The sequence below is a fragment of the Panthera pardus genome, unplaced genomic scaffold (assembly GCF_024362965.1).
Source record: "Panthera pardus isolate Hobbes unplaced genomic scaffold, ASM2436296v1 HiC_scaffold_12, whole genome shotgun sequence".
Classification (NCBI taxonomy): Eukaryota; Metazoa; Chordata; class Mammalia; order Carnivora; family Felidae; genus Panthera; species Panthera pardus.
Window position 1 is genome coordinate 35,584,652 of NW_026526677.1, and position 17,088 is coordinate 35,601,739.

The following is a 17,088-nucleotide window of genomic DNA, read 5'->3' on the forward strand; positions in this document are numbered from 1 at the left end:
ATGATCGTTATCTTGGTCGTAATAATTTTCAGAGCAAATTTGAACTATGAAGATACTGACAGCAACTTGAATACATAAGTCACACTCTTTGTCCCTTTAAGAAGGTAATTTGATTTGGTGGGTAAAGCAAAGGAATCAATGGAGGACTTAATGCCATTCAAAATTAGATATGAATGCAGGGGCGCCTGGGGGGCTCAGTTGGTTAAGTGTCTGACTTCAGCTCAGATCATGATCCTGTGGTCAATGAGATCAAAGCCTCATCTCTGGCTCTGTGCTGACAGCACAGAGCCTGGAGCCTGCCTCAGATTCAGAATCTGAATTCCTCAGATTCTCTGCATCTCCCCTGCTCACGCTGTCTCTCTCTGGCTCTCAAAAATAAATAAACATTAAAAAAAAAATTAAAAAACGAAAGATATGTATGCAGAGCAATAGTGTATGCCCCAATAAACAGCTTTTGCACCAATTTTTACTGCTTCATACTGTCTCAGCCTATTGGTAACCAATCTTGTGGCTGGACCAGCCTTTGTGGTTCTTAGTATGACTGCAAGACAGGAAACTGAAAATTTTAAAAACAAAAAAAAAAAAATAAAGGTATTGCTTACAAGTTTTGGAAATTACAAGTTACACCTGGGCCACACAGTGAAGCCTTAGGTAGAAAGAGCCAGGGAGAGCACAGGCCTGAGGTTATGCTTATTTATTATAGGTGAATTTAAAACATAAGAATGGAAATTTAAAACAATGGAAGAGAACAAACAAGCAGCCCCAAAGGTCAATTACTGAAATCAACCAAGATCTTCAAAACAAAGGAAGCTGGGCCTTTTTAGGAGCTTTAAGACTGGGAGGGGGAGGGCCTGGCCTTGCTCTTTATCTAGTGATGTGGCTGGCACCTCTGTGTTTATTTCAGATAGCCATCTTTGAAGTGGATGCCTCTGCAATCAAAGCTTAAGTGAGCACTCCCATTACAAAAAAAAAGCCAACTGTTAGAGCTTACTTTAGAGCCTAAACACTTTATAAGCACTAGAAAAATCTGATATATTACAGATTTGTCTTTAAGTCATGAACTACAAAAAGCACTCTTACTTATATTGGGCACCTCACTGGCTCAGTCAGTAGAGCACAGACTCCTGATCTTGGGGTCCTGAGTTCAAGGCCCATGTTGGGCATGAAGCCTACTAAAAATAAGATAAAATAAAAATCTAAAAATTAAGCCGTCTTGTTTATATTAATAACCTATTCCTTCATGGACCTCAATTTTTCCCAAATCCTCACATTTTGATATTATTCAATATGTTTTCTATAATTAACAACCTAAAAAAATAATTATCTTATTTTTACATACAAACACATGACATGGCGCTTTCTCACACATTACTTCAAAACAACCTTAAGAAGTAGCTAGACCAGGTTTTGTTTTGTTTTGTTTTGCTTTGTTTTGTTTTGTTTTGTTTTAAGTAAACTCTATGCCCACTGTGGGGCTCAAACTCCAGACCCTGAGATCAAGAGTCTTATGCTCTACCGACTGAGCCAGCCCAGTGCCCCAGTTTTCATTATACTCTTAATTAAAGTTAGTTTTATTAATAAAGAATATAATTATTTAAATGTGAAACAAGGACAGAGAATCTTGAGGAGTCAGTGTTCAATATTCAAGAGCTAAAATATATTCAGAATATTCAAAAAGTATTAGCATTTTGAACCCATTGATCTAGAATCCCAGCAGGTTTTAACATCCCTGGAAAAAATAAGCATTCTCAAGAGATAGTTATGAATTTAATTCTCAGAAACAGAAAATATCATTTATTTACTTTGAACAAGGAATATAAGAACATAGCAATTCTTTATTCTTAATGAGAGTCAAAGCTAGAAGCTAATTTTTGCCTTTAAACTAATTATGTCTCACTTAGGGCAAGTTAATCCATAAAAATTAACAAGAGTAGTGAAATGCATCCAATGAGTATTAATATATTTAATTACTCTGGTTATAGAGAATGAGAGCTCATTCTTCCTTGCTGTCTATTAGGACTTTTAGGAGGAACATAGTTTGAAAGATAAGCTATTCCATTATTTGCTCAGGGATAATAAAAAATATTCTTAAAAAGTACTTTCAAATAGCATTAGATCATGACAGCTCTACTGTTTCTTCAGTTTAATTTTTCATAAATTTATCTTCTTTCATATTTTTGTGATTTAAGCTTATTCTTTAAGTTTCATGAGATTTTATTATGGACTTATCAAATGGTATATGTGAAACATCTTTTGCATAAAACATACAACCTGCTATTTTTATGGAAAAAGGCATAGTTACTAGATATCTAATCAAGGGTAGCACATAAGATTATCAGCTCTTAAATCTAAAATAGCACAATGTTTGCAGAAGCAAATCCAGTTCTTCCCCTGTATTTGAGAGTGAACAATTATCTTTATCTCTCCTTTTCATCCAGCCTTCAATTACACCAACAGTCTAACAGAGAAAATAAATATTATTCACACCCCCCCCAAAAAGCTTAAAAATACAAACTAGTTTAATTCTTAGTCAACTTAGAATTTTCAAAGAGGGAGAATAAGCACAAAGCATTCTTTCTGAGATGACCACAATTTGGAAGAGGTACTATGAAATCTGTCTTCTAGATCCCATCAGATGCACATTAATAAAATAATCGTTGCTTTAATACGTGTATCTCAATCCCATATTTGTCAAGATTGTGGTCATCTCTTGGGGCGCCTGGGTGGCTCAGTCGGTTAAGCGTCCGACTTCAGCTCAGGTCACAATCTCACGGTCCGTGAGTTCGAGCCCCGCGACGGGCTCTGGGCTGATGGCTCAGAGACTGGAGCCAGCTTCCGATTCTGTGTCTCCCTCTCTCTCTGCCCCTCCCCGTTCATGCTCTGTCTCTCTCTGTCTCAAAAATAAATAAACATTAAAAAAAAAATTAAAAAAAAAAAAAAGATTGTGGTCATCTCTTTCCTGACTTTGGGTTAAAGCATATTAGTTAGTTATTCAATTGCCAGCACAGAACAATTCCTCCTGGTGACATGCTTTTCAAAAACAAAGTAACCAACACAGAGCCCATAGCCAGAGCCACCCCTTTGTATTGGCGTGCTCTCACAGGCCAGCCCACTCACTATACACCTGCCCTGATCACCCCAGGGGCATGTACAGGTAAGAATTCCTTACATCCCAGAGCCTGCTGAAGTCATTCACACTGACTCCTCCTAGTGCTGCTTAGTGACCTTCTCACCCATTCCTTCCCACAGAACCCACAATAAAGACTCTTGCCCACAGTTCCCTCTGCCTCATGACCTACCCAAGTACTTCCATGGGCGGTCACCAGTCCCATGGCACGTCATCCGTCTTGGGAATTGTGAGAAATAAACTATCCTCTCAGTGGTAGTCATTTCCTGATCTGTTGGCCTAACTGCACCTTAAACTTTCCATTAATATACTATATTTTAAAATAGACTCAGGTCCTAGAAGCAAGATAAAAGGTTCATTAACCATAAATGGTACATAAGGTGGTTTTGCAGAATACAGTAGAAACCAGTGAGAATATCTGGAGAGAAGTTTGATTCTCAAGCCTAGGGGCGTGTCAGAATCACCTGTGGAGTTGATTCAACAGGAAGAATATGGCTCCGCCCCTGAGAGATTCCTGCTAAGTGGATGAGAGGTGGGGATCTGTATAGCTTAACTCAGCTCAAGGTCAGTTGTAGGCCACAAGTCAGGAGCCATTGGTATGGGGCTGACACCAGCACTTTTGTCCTAGTCTTGACCTCTGTTTTCATTAAGAAATGAGGGTTGGGATTTAGAAGACCCCTAACAATCAAATACAACAAAACTCTTTCCTTGAAATGAATGCTGACCAAGTATTTTTATGATTTTGGTGACCGAATTTTCCTTATTGTATTGTTATTTTTTACAAGAGTGTTTGTTCCATGGTGATTTGGGGAAGAAAAAAAAAAATCTCCTAGCACCAAAGCAAAGGACACAAAGAAACATACTTACAGTAGCTTGTTGTTTTTCTGCTTTCTCAGATGTTTCTTTAAGTTGATTTTGCAGGACCTCCTGGAGAGACTTCATTTGTTCTCTAGCAGAAAATAGAGAGCAAAAGAGAAACACAATTCTATTATTTCCTATGTACATTATGAAAGGAGGTTTTGGTGTCTACATACATTTAGGAAACTGATAACTAGAACTGTATATAGAGACATAATTAAGCATACAGGATGTATCTAAGGATTCTAGTAATAAAGTTTTTTCTCCCATACAAGTACTAAAAGCAAGCTGTATTTAAAGAAAATCGCCTTGCTATTGTGTCTGATAAAAATCCCACTGAGTGAATTATCTGTGAGCTGCATAATGTGTTAAATCAAATCAATATAATAATTAGAGTTGAAAAGCTAATTTTAGTGACAGCATGCCAGGGTATGAACATGCTGGTTAGAAAAAAAAAAGTTGCCACAGACTTGCAGATAGGATAAAATTACAACTCCCTGTGGATGCTTCTAATTGATTAATTCTAAGACAGTGTACTTTAGACATGCTTTGTAAGGCCTGGGACTTTTTATAAAAACAAAGAGAAAAGAGACTTATTTCGGACTTGCCTCATTTATTGGGGATAATAAAAGAAATACATGTCTTGCATGTATTACACATTTGTCTCAAGCTCACTACTATGCATGGATGTTGCCTCACTTGTTAAAAATATAAACATTTCCATAATTATGCATTCCTCTCAAGGGTTTAAGATTTACTCATATGGCAAATCATACTATCTTTCTGTGCCTTCATTTTATTACCTAAGCTACCACTTCAAAAAATTCTGATAGCAGATAAAGGTTAGTGTGTGTGTGTGTGTGCGTGCGTTTTATTCTGGCTACAGGAATAAACTCCTTCAAAGCAATAGCAACAGCCAAACAGAAACCTTTCCCAGCCTTACCAGCAGGACTCAAACTAATTTAAAATTCCCATTCTCGTGGCAAAAGACTACCCGCCCCTGCAACCTTTGCGTGTAAGTACACTACAGAGACTAGAGATAAGACTGTACCGTCTTAAACCCATTTTCTTCATCTATAAAGTGGGAACACTAATAGAGCTACCTCATGGGTTTGTAGTGACGTTTAGATGACACAATGTAGGCAAAATGCTCAGCACAAAGCCTAGAAAATAATGATTTAATAAATATGAGATCTCTGTCATAACCTCCAGCAGTACTTTGGGTCCCTAAGCTCATTCTTTGACCATCGCATCCTGCACACCTGTGGACTGTTCTTTCATCCAATGGGATTTAATGACACTCCTAGATTTCTTACTCTAGAAACTCTTAGGTCCCAGTCTCAATTTCAGGAATATCAATGAAGGTCCATAGGATTTTTAAAATCAATCTGGACTTTGTTTGTCAAAGTACAATATAACTGAAACATGTTATAAAATAGTTATGGTCACGTTGGTTCTTAGACAATTACTGTTCACCTGGGGGAAGCTTGTAACATGCTGGTGCTTAGAGTGGATTTAAGTCTCAGCTCCCATTCCTTCCTCAAACAGGTAGCATTGATCAGGATTGTTTCATATATGAACATTTAAAATTGGGGCTTCTGTTATTGTTTCTATTATCTTCCACAAAGACCATTTGTGGCATGATATAATAGAATAGAAATATCTATACATATTGTGGGCTTCCAATGCATCAGGCACTCACTCTTAGAAGGTTCACATCAAACTATGACATAATACTACAGGCAGAAAACTGATACGGAGAAAGGTAGTGAAACTGTGTTCTAGAACCCATGTGTTCAAACTCTGGAGTCATTACACTACCTCTGTGGAGACAGAAAAAGAGGAGGGAAAGAACAAAGGGAGGGAGGGAGGGAGAGAGGGATCTAGGGAAGAACGAGGGCAGAAAGGGTCTACATGCTATCCCTAACACTCAGATCATTAATAAGCACTGAATGAAAATACAAACTATTATATTTCCAACTGTTAAAAAATTTATACTAAAATTTTACAATGATTAATTATATTTTTATCATCTTTAAATTTAAAAAGTTTTTACATTTTTTATCATTTTTAATCAATTTTTAAATATTTAAATATTTAAAAAATAAATATTTGTTATCACTTTTTAACTTTTTATCATTTTTAAATATTTAAAAATTAAAACTATCATTGAATTTTAAATGATACATACATTTTAAAATTATATAATGTATTTTATAAAATAAAAATGAGTATCTATGTATATTCAAAAATTCCCACATACTGACATCTATAGGCAATGTAGGGAGTAAAACAAAATTAAAAGGTTAAAGTACTTTCTGCTGTTAACAAACACTGGAGAAGGTAGAGGACTCTACACATTTTCTCACATCAAAGAAAGCTATCAGACAGAACGGTAAAGTTGATCTTTTGAACCTTCTGAATATCTCCATCTCCTCTTTCACCTTCCAGACTTCTCTCTGCACATTCCCACCGCTCCTGTGCTTTAGCGAGCCCCAAGTCTCTGCCTCACAGCCTTGGAAAGTTACACTCCTGTGAGAGAGGACTCCTGACTTGCTCATGGGCAGGCCTCCTCCACCAACTATCACTGCTACTCCAGGGTTTTACCCAACTATCGCTGCTACTCTAGGGTCCTACCTGGACCAGCTGTTTCATACACCTCCAATGTCAAATTATAAATATGAAAACACACCAAAATCACACTACAGGAAGGCATTTTTTTTACAACTTGTATTGTAAAAACATCTCAGATGGAGAACTTGCTGCTGCCCCATGTATCATTTTTGTTTTCAGAGAACACGATTCTCTACAATGCTTTGGAACACAGAGTCCAAAACTGCCTTCTTAGAATCTCCACCCACCAACCACCATAGAGAATAAAATGTATTATTACTTTTTCTAAGGCAGTTTTCAGACACCTCCAACCCCCCAAGTCTCCACATTGTAAGTACACACTCTCTCCTTATATGGTATGGTTTAGATCTGGAGCTCTTCTGTGGGTATCATCTAGGCTGTCAAAATGTAACACTCAAGAGCCAACACAACTTTTGTGTGCTCGCTCTCTCTCATACACATGCACGTGCACACAAAAATATGCACATGCGTGCACACGCATTCCTTTCTCTGTCTCAACAGCAAGGTGCTCTCTGCTCTCTCTGCACGATTACAGCCTCTGAGTTTACTTACTCACAGTCTGGTTTCAGCTACACAGAGAGACTGATTAGATGCCTCTTAGTTACAGTTCCAAGAGGGAAATTCTAATTGATTCGTTTTTGTAACTGTGAGTGACGATGAAGTCCTAATGACTTCTAGGGAACACTGGTGCACGTAAGTGTCAGGTGGCAAGCATCCCAGAGGATGAAAGGTTACTGAGAGCTGGATGTATAGCCAAGTGGCATCTACAATGCATTGCACTGTTTCAGAGTCGGATAAAACTTCCAAATTTGAAATTAGTTAACATTTTTATATTCTAAGATATTTTTTTCTCTTTTACTGTTTATTAGTATCTCTTCTTTTCAAATGAGATACACAGTCTCCTTCACCTTCAGGTAACCATGATTTTTATATCTCTCTTTGCAAGTAATCACAAAAACTAATATATCAAATGTCATATCCGTTTGAGAAATTACCTACCGTTAGAATTTACCAAATTTTCCATTCTGACTTTGTGTACATTATACAAGTTGCACATTTTAAACAAGCTTTCTAATTTTGAGTAAAACATTGAAATCATAATACCAAAATATCAGGTTTGTTTTGCCATTTAATTGAAAGACTTGGCCCATCATCTGGTAGTTTGTATACCATACCAAGTGTATAGATGATGATCTGAAATTCTTAATAAATGTAACCATGTTTTTAGAGGTAGTTTATTTCAAACCAGTACAATCACTTAAAATGATCTATTTTTGGAAATATGCTAGCAAATTATCTTATACAAGCTCTTTAATACTTGACTTTGAAGACAATTTCATGTTAAGAAATAATAATTTCATTAAAATAATAAAAAGAGTCAACATAGGACAGTAGATCTGAAATTTTTAATGTGTCATCAGCTCGATCTGAATATATGTCAATGAGAGGTTTCTGGGTCAGAAGGCAAGGACAGTGGAGAAGATACAAGACAATGAGAAGGGACTTCATAGTGTGTATAAGCTTTTTTGGAGTTTTGTGTTTTGTGATCAATGAACTAATGTGAAAGGGTGTCTCCACGGGGTAAGACACAACAGAGCAAATTCCACTTAATACATCTCTCATCAACTCATTTAAGCCTTGGAGCAATGATTTCATATCCATTAAATAGGGAAATCATATCTACTTTATAAGGTAATTATGAGGGTGAAATAGGAGAATATATATAAAGCATCTAAGAGAGCCTCTAGTAAATGTATACAAATGCTAGCTTGTTTCTACCTTAAAATATTTTTTTTCCTTTGAGAGGCAATTTCAAATCATATTATACTGCATAGAAATCTACTCACAACACACTTCTTTCAAAAAAAAAAAAAACACAATCCAACACTAATAAGATTAGACTAATTCTACTTATGCTGTTAATAAGATTACCCCATTCCTTACCACCCCACCATTAACACTATGATCAAGTTTTGATGCCATTAAACATGTTATTGGACGTGTCTATTGATGGGCAGATTTATCAGGGTCTGTCTTACTAGGATAATAGAGGAAAATACCACAGATCCATGAACACTCTGTGATCTGCAGACAAGCAGCATAGCATACGTCACCAGAGAACCTATTGAAAATGCACAATTTCAAACCCCACCATAGATTTATTGCATACAAATCTTCATTTGAACAAGATCCTCACACATTCAAGTAAGAAGATAAATGAATTAATGCATTTAGAATGAAGTGATTTTTGTGAAATTTCTGAATGTGGAGTTTTTCACACTATGGGGAAAAAGAAAGAATTGAGAAAATTAAAGGAAAGCACAGTCTTACCTTTGTCTCTGACCTATTTCCAGAAGCTTCTGAACATCAGTTTTGGAAGTTTTCTCATCGTTTTTCAAAGACTGATAAGAAAAGTGGGAAAAGGAAATCTTATTCAAGTGATACAGTGAGGTTTACTTTTGTCTCTATGGCACAGGTGTGACTGCTCTTATGGCCCTGGAACAAGAATGTGCAAATGAGGCCACGATGGTCCTCATGGCTCTAAGGTGCCATGAGAATTCATGACACCAAGCACAGTATAGGTGCTACACAGTGGTGAAAGCGAATATCCTGAGTCTCTCAGCCTTTAGAGGTTCGATGGAGGGGAGAATGCTCTCCTAATAGTTAGGTCTCTTTACAAGCAAGTAGAAAACACATCTTTTGCTCTTCCATTGAAGTTTAATTGTGTTCTTTGCAGGCATATTAAACCAGCTCTGGCATAGTTTCTACAAATACAAAGGGACATAAAAGACGTCTCTGAATAAGCTATGTAATAACATAATGCAAGATCAAAGCAGCCAAAAAACATGCACCTGTTTGGTCTTGTCTATTTATTCTTAATGAGTAATGCAGCAGCATGCACAGGAAAACAAGGGCCATGTAAAATTGTAACTGGTATGAAAAGATAGGGTATTAAGAGAAACAATATGTACCACCTCAGTCATTAGTGTTTATTTACTCTGGCAAATCCAGCATCCACAGACTGTGACTTAAAACAGAAAAGCCCACTGAGCTATTCTCGTTATAGAATCTGGCCCATTAAGCCTCCCCTAAGAACTTTCTTATTTATAGTCAATAAACTATTTAACAGGGTAACCTATCTTTCTTGATATTAGATGTTGAAAGGGGCAGTGATATTATTTGTAGGAAAAGCAGCTGTGGCAGGCAGAAAATTAACAATCTTAGGAATGGCAAATACTTGTTTACTTAATACCTATTTAACAAATATCTCTCATGAATTATGCAAAGTCCTGTGCAGAGGGACGACATCTGCCTTCACAAATTGTAGAGTCTAAGGCTAAAATCAGATAATTTTCATACAGCAGGATCAGCATTCTGATATGGATGTGGTGGGCTGAACTGCATAAGAGAAACTTCTTCCCTAAAATAACTGACAGAGGTCATAATTAGGAAGCAGCCAATAAAAGGCGTTTTGCTTATTTGGAAAGAATAGCTTTATATAACATACAAAGAGGGTAGGATGAGGAAGGGATGGAGGGCATTGCCAGTCATGGGATTCATAGCTCAAAGTGCATCATGGTCATATGACCTGGGGCGGGTCACAAAATCTGCCCTCTGACTTCCTTAAGGTGAAAAACAGGGATGAGATTTTTGAACAGTCTACTTTAGACATTTATTGGAAAAAACTCAAAGGGCGAAACAGATGTGGAAAAACACTTGATGAACAGTGCAATAAAATATGCCTATTCATTTGCTGACCATCTGCTATATTCTGGGCATTCTGACGGAAACCAAGATGAAGCGGATGACTGTCTTCAAGACATTTAAAATCAAAACAAAAGAAGCAAACAAACAAACAAAAAAACAGGAGATGCAGAAATGAAAAGGGTAGATACAGCAAAGTGTATATAATGAGAAAAGCTAGGGCGTCCCTGGTTATTATTTATCCAGCAACATCTGAGGAAGTGAGGTTCACTTCTTGGAAAATATTCTTAGTTCCTTTAAGGATTCTAAAGGTTGATATATGTACGAATTAATCAATGTAGTGCTTATTGGTTGACCTATGTTACCATTCCATCCAGGGGCTATGGTTACAGAGAAAACTATAACAACTTTCAAAACTCCTTTCTTCATGAAGTTCCACTGGGAGGAAAATGTGGAATGGGTTATGTAGTTATTCACTATTAGTTTAAAACCTAGAATCACCATTTATTAGATGTATGACTGGGCACTTCCTTCGCCTATTTGAATCTTGCTTCTTCATTTTATGAGTGAAATATTACCTTAATTTTGTGAAGAGGTTGCTAAGAGGATTTAATAAGATAAAAAATGAAAAATATCTTGCACAATGGCTTACAGAAAATGGAAAAAGGCTTTTTAAAAAATGACATTTAGTGGTAGGATTGTTACCCTTTTAAAAACCATGAATCCATGAAATTATATATTGTTGTCAAGCAATTTTCCAGATTGTACTTGGGTGTCTTGACTTAGGCTGCTGGTGTAGACACACTGAGTGTCCTGACCATACATGGGCATCTAACCATATGCTTGAGATAATCTCAAAGTGGCAGGTATTCCATGCCTCTGAGAAGGGGCCAGGCCTCCTGAACACTCTTTGTAGCCCCATGTAACTGGTGAATTTCTACTTGAGGATAAGATGTAACTCTGGTATCAGCTTCCTGTAGACATTGACTTAGTTTCCTTTTTATCCAAGTCAGGGCTTTCCTAACATTCTATGTATTCTTCCATCTTAGCACTGTTACCGCCCTGATACTCATCTCTGTAATGGAATGTGGGTGGGTTTTGCGCTTTTTTTTTTTTTTTTTTTTTTTTTTTTATGTTCTCAAGTTGTAACATAACTTCAGGAACAAGAGCTTGGGCGCTGTGCTCATACACCTGCTCTGCCACCTAATTCTCACTGTGTCCTCCATGGTTTCTTAACCTTTCTCTAACTCTCGTTTTCCCACTTACAAAACAGCCATAGCATAGTGTTCATGTAAAAATTAAATAGAAATTATACAAAGAATACCTAATGTAAGACCTTGAGACCATGTTCAATGGACTGGAGTGGCGACTGACACCATCATCATCCTTATCAACTTCATGGAATAAAAAGCTAAGCATAACAGCGAGTCCGCTTGGTTCAGTGCAGTAACTAACAGACAAGCCCTGAAGCCAGATTTCCTGTACTGAAACTCTGGCTTCCCTTGCGACATTCAAAAATAACTTATCTTCTCTAAGCATAATTCCTCATGTGTAACAAGAAAAATCACATTAATAGTACACATCTCAGAGATATATTATGAAAATTAAATTCTATAAAACAGCAAAGCTTTTAGTATGCATTATGTCCTCAATAATTTCAATATTCAAGCAAATATTAAAATATATTATAAGATATTTCAGAAAAAAATTTTTTTTTAGATACAGATCTTGTCTCTGGTTTTTGATTGGGATTTCACTGAGTATTCATACATTTTCATAGCTGACTCTCACCTTTCTAAGGCATTTACCCATTTTAGTAATGAGGTTTATTAAAGAATCTTGAGAACTGTCCTTTGTGGAATTCAAAATTCTCTTTTAGAGATCATCCCTATATTCATTCAACTCTTGGTCATAATTAGTTTTCATCATTTCATAATATAAAAAACACAGGGGGCAAATTGATCTTAGAAGCTTGAGAAACTGATGGCCTTGCCAAGCACACAATTTTCTCCTTTCTGAATTTGCAAACCACAGATTCCCAGACTGCATTTCAAATGGCATTTCTTTTTAAAGCTCATATGATAATAAATAACTCCCATGGTCAAGCCCAGAAAACATATTCAAAACTGGTAAAGAAAAAAATGCAGGAGTCTTTTAATGCTAATCCACTGAGACAGGCCAAGTCCTTTGCAGCCAGGCAATTTAGTTTTCATCTCACCTGAAGGTTGACTTTAATTCCATCAAGTTCTCTTGATGTCTTTGTCAGCTGATGGAGGATGTTGCTTCGCTCCTTAAAGACTTCTTTCAGCTGCTTTTCTAGATCTTCATAGTCCTGTCTAACACAGAAAAAAATCGCATGAGAGCCCCTCAAATGCTCCCATGTGGCTTTGGCCACTTTAAAAATAATCACAAGCCCTCGCATTTAAAGCAAAATCAAGATTAATTGAAACCCTAATTACTAGGATGTTTTATTTGTCCTCTTTCATCTAAAAGGGGAAAACTGAAAACCAAAGAGCTGTATAACAAAGGTTTCATTTTGCATTGAGGACTCTCCAGGCTACAGAGAGTTTCCAGAACAATACTGTATATCTTTGATAGATATAACATAGCTTATCAGGTACCTCTTGGAAGACAGATATTTTTCCAAACAGCAAAGAGATATGATTTGAACCAACGTATCCCAAAGACACAAACAGATTCTGACATTAGGGAGACACGCTTGGGGACAGAGCCAGAGCAGAATGTCGGGGTCTTGTTTTATCCCTGCTGTGTAGGGAAAGAAGTCCACTGAAAAGGCACCCCTTTGCAAACATGTCTAAGAATGTCTATTGCTATTAAAGAGGAACGGGAAAAAACAGAATATCTATGAAATCAGTCAATAAATATTGTAATCAGAGTAAAATTTGAACAGACTTGTTAATTTTCATGAAAGAAAGACTTACTTAACTCCATATCATATATATACACATATTTTCTTTTACTTTTTTCATATGGTCTTTGTAAGAAGGCCAGTAGTGTAATTCTCATTTTGCAAATATAAAAGAATTGAACTCAGAAGGACCAAGTTACTATCCTAAGTTCCTATTCAAGGCATAAATGAGCAGGTAGGGTATGTTTATGTATGCTATGGTGTGTGTGTGTGTGTGTGTGTGTGTGTGTGTGTGTGTGTATGGGGAAAATGTAGACAAAGAAAAAGATAATTGCCAGAGCAGCCCAGAACTGTAACTGAGAGAGAGAGGTTAAAATAATCAATTGGAGCACATAGGAGAGTTGCTAATCCAGGAAAGACTTCCTGGAAAAAGTAATACAAAATATAAAATGAACTTGTTAAGATAAATAGCAATTAGCTATAGAAAAGGGAAAAGCACATGTAAATACTAATAAAAATGTGCTCACTGAATTTTTGAAAAGTGCATAAGTATCAGAAGGTTTGGAGTCCTAACTCAGGGGTTGGGACTTCCTGCTAAATGAGGATGTGGGAAGCATGAAAAAAACAGATGCAAGATGCTTAAGTAACAGGAGTTTTCACAATTTGAAAATAAATAATTACACAGGGAGTGACATGGTCGGATTTATGTTTCGTAAAGATTTTCCTGGCTAAAAACTGGAGAGTAAACTGGAAGAGGGAAAAACCTGGAGAAAGGAAGTCCACAGCAACAATCCAGAGAAAAATTTGTGGTGGCTTAAATTAGATTAGAAGCAGCAGAGGGGCACCTGTGTGGCTCAGTGGGTTAAGCGTCCGACTCTTGATTTCAGCTCAGGTCATGATCACGGGGTCCGGGGATAGAGCCCCTAGTCTGTGCTGACAGAATGAGGCCTGCTTGGGATTCTCTCCCTCTCTTTTTCCTGACCCTCCCCCTCCCCCCCACATACAAACTCACTCACTCTCTCTCTCTCTCTCAAAAAAAAAAAAAACATGAAAAACAATTAAAAAAAGATTAGAGGAAGCAGAGACAGAAGCTTGCACTGATTTCAGCAAAACAAGCAAAATTGAATCAATAATATATAATATTTTTTAAAATGTCTTTTGTCTGTGTGTGTTATGAGGAAGGAGAGGCAGGGCACTGGCCTGTTTCTGCCTTGGCAAGTGTTGGACACAGCCCTTACTGAGAGAGAGGTCATAGGAAAAACAGTTTTTTTAGTTAAAGTTAGGTTGACAAGTTCAATTCCAAACTTGTAAGAAAATGGCTCAATTTTCTAGTTTTTAAAATTTTCAGTCTTACTGCAGAACTATAAAGGAACTGGGTCTACAATCTACAATAGGTTTCTAATACAATTACTGGGTTATGTAAATTTCTTTTTCTCATGAGATAGGGTGCACGTAGTGGCGGAGAGGCAGAGAGAGAATCTCAAGCAGGCTCCATGCTGTCAGCTCGGAGCCCTTTGCGGGGCTCAGTCTCATGAAACTCAATATCGTGACCCGAGCCAAAATCAAGACTTGGATGCTCAATCAACTAAGCCACCCAGGTGCCCCTGTTTTTGTTTTTGTTTTTTTCCTTAATCATTTTTTAACTGTTGTTTTCTAGTGGTCTTTGTATTCTTGTTTGAAGGAAATTGGAATGCTCCCTTGCTAAGAACCTCACTATTTCCCCACGGCCTTTAGATTTCCACTGGTGAACAGTATCCCAGGTCTCCTCTCGTCTCTCTAGCAAAGTCCTATGATGATGGGCAAGGCAGATTTCCAACTATTTCTAATTATTCAGCTTTAGTTCATATCCCAATTTGTTTCCCCTGAATGTTTGTGACAATAAACACATCTCCAAAATTACCTTAAGTGACCAGAATAAATCACAGTGTTAGATAACATGCATTGGTAATGTATTACATATAAGATGTGATATCATACATATTGACTCATTTAATTCGCACAACTCTGTCAAATAAGTAGTAGCATGAACCCCACAGTAGGGTTGAAGGAATTGAGTCGCAGGGATGGTAACTTTCCAGAACACATTTCTATTAAGGGTGTGGTAGATCAGTCAGCTTTCAGAGTCCTATGTCTTAGCCAGTACTCTGGAAGGATACCGTGACTTGACTAGGCATTTATCATAGTTAAATATTCACTGTGCCATTGTAGAACTTATTATGTATTACTTCTTCCTTCACTATTGCATATATGTCTTTGGTATTGAATATTGTTGCCATTTTTATTTACCATTAAGTAAAATTAGGAATAGCATTTCCTTTTTTAGTATTTACAATAATCTTTTAATTCTATCACCATTTTGGCCTTCAGATGAATTCATGTGGAAAGGAGAACCAATTTAAATCCTTTTTTTGTTCAGGTCAGTAAACTGAAAGCCACAAAAAGGATATAATTTTTGTGATTATATCAAAATTTTATATCACAATTTTGTGATTATATATTAGTCACAGGGAAATATCGTCGAAAGTGTTAATTAATAGCACCACTCCAGATTCAGTCATTCAAAGTTCTTATAAAAGGAGAAAAGTAACCTTAATGAAAGCACTGGATTTCTCACACTTTCTTGCATTTACACATGAGTGCATGTTTATCTCCCAATGCAGGTTATTTTTCCCATAACATACATATTTTTTTTAATATTTATATGATCCTCCTAGAAGTGTACTCTGCAATTGGCTTGTATATCTCAGAGCTCTTTCCATGTCTACACATATTAAAATCCACACACTTATATTTTAACATACTTTACCACGGGACATTTAGGTTGTTTTCAATTTTTCTTTCTCTCTTAAAAAGTAATGAAATCCACACATGTGGGTACAAATATATTTCACCGGAAAAAAACCCACAAATATATCTTAATGAAAATTCTTATGGCATATATTCTTAGAAATAGAAATATTTCACTCCAAAGTTGACGTGTTAATTTTTATAGGTACTAGTAAATTGCTTTCCTAGTCTATACTTCTAGTATCAATATAGTATTCTGGTATTCTTCTCAACACATTCACCTGAACTGGAAATTGTTTTCCTCCTTTACTTAATATGTGTTAGTGGCATGAGTGAAAAATTGTACCTTCTCTAGGACAAAATTTTGATCACTTCATTGGAAAGATTAATTATATTTTCATAACTTTCATTAGTTCTTGCATTTCTGCCCTTATGAATGATCTATGTATGCCTTTTACCCACTCATATTTTGGGTTAGTTTTTGTATTAGCTTGCTGGGGCTGCTGTCACAAAGTACTACAGAAAGGGTAGCTCAAACAACAGAAATTTTAATTTGTCTCACAATTCTAGAGACTAGAAATTAAAAATCAAGCTGTTGGTAGAGTCGATTCCTTATGAGGACTGTGAGGGAAAGATCTGTCCCAGACTCTCTCTTTGGCTTACAGATGGCCGTCTTCTTCCTATGTGTCTTCACATTGTCTTCTATGTGTGACTCTGTGACTAATTTTCCATTTTTATAAGGACATCACTCAGATTAGTTTAGAGCCCACTCTAGTGCCTTATTTTAACTTGACAGCTTCTATAAACACCCATCTCCCAATGATGTTACATCAAAGGTACTGTAGATTAGGACTTCAAAGTATGAATTTTGGGGTGTATGACTCAACCCTTAACAGTTTTTTAATCTATTGACTTATAGAAATTTCTGCCCAGTATGGTTTTTAACTGTCTATTATGGGGAAAATATTTTTTGTAAGTCTGTTATTGATTTTTAAATTTCCTAACTCCCCAATTTCTTTTAAATATACATGGAGATAAATCTTTTCCTAAATTTATGGCCTCCATATTGCTTTTGCACAAATAGATCTTCTCCACTCCAATGCTGTTC

General features: G+C 36.5%; 1 protein-coding gene across 4 annotated transcripts in view; it reads right to left on the reverse strand.

Moving 5' to 3' along the window:
• Positions 1-17,088, reverse strand: part of LUZP2 (leucine zipper protein 2) — a 492,023-nt gene that overhangs the window by 245,514 nt on the left and 229,421 nt on the right. For 3 of the 4 annotated variants that reach the window (XM_053899883.1, XM_019456556.2, XM_019456554.2), the window contains exons 2-4: positions 12,543-12,660; positions 8,951-9,021; positions 3,995-4,076 (exon numbers count right to left, since the gene is read on the reverse strand). In XM_053899883.1, the coding sequence (XP_053755858.1) occupies positions 3,995-4,076; positions 8,951-9,021; positions 12,543-12,660 (271 nt within the window). The remainder of the gene's footprint in view (positions 1-3,994; positions 4,077-8,950; positions 9,022-12,542; positions 12,661-17,088) is intronic. The other variant, XM_019456558.2, reaches the window with a different exon arrangement.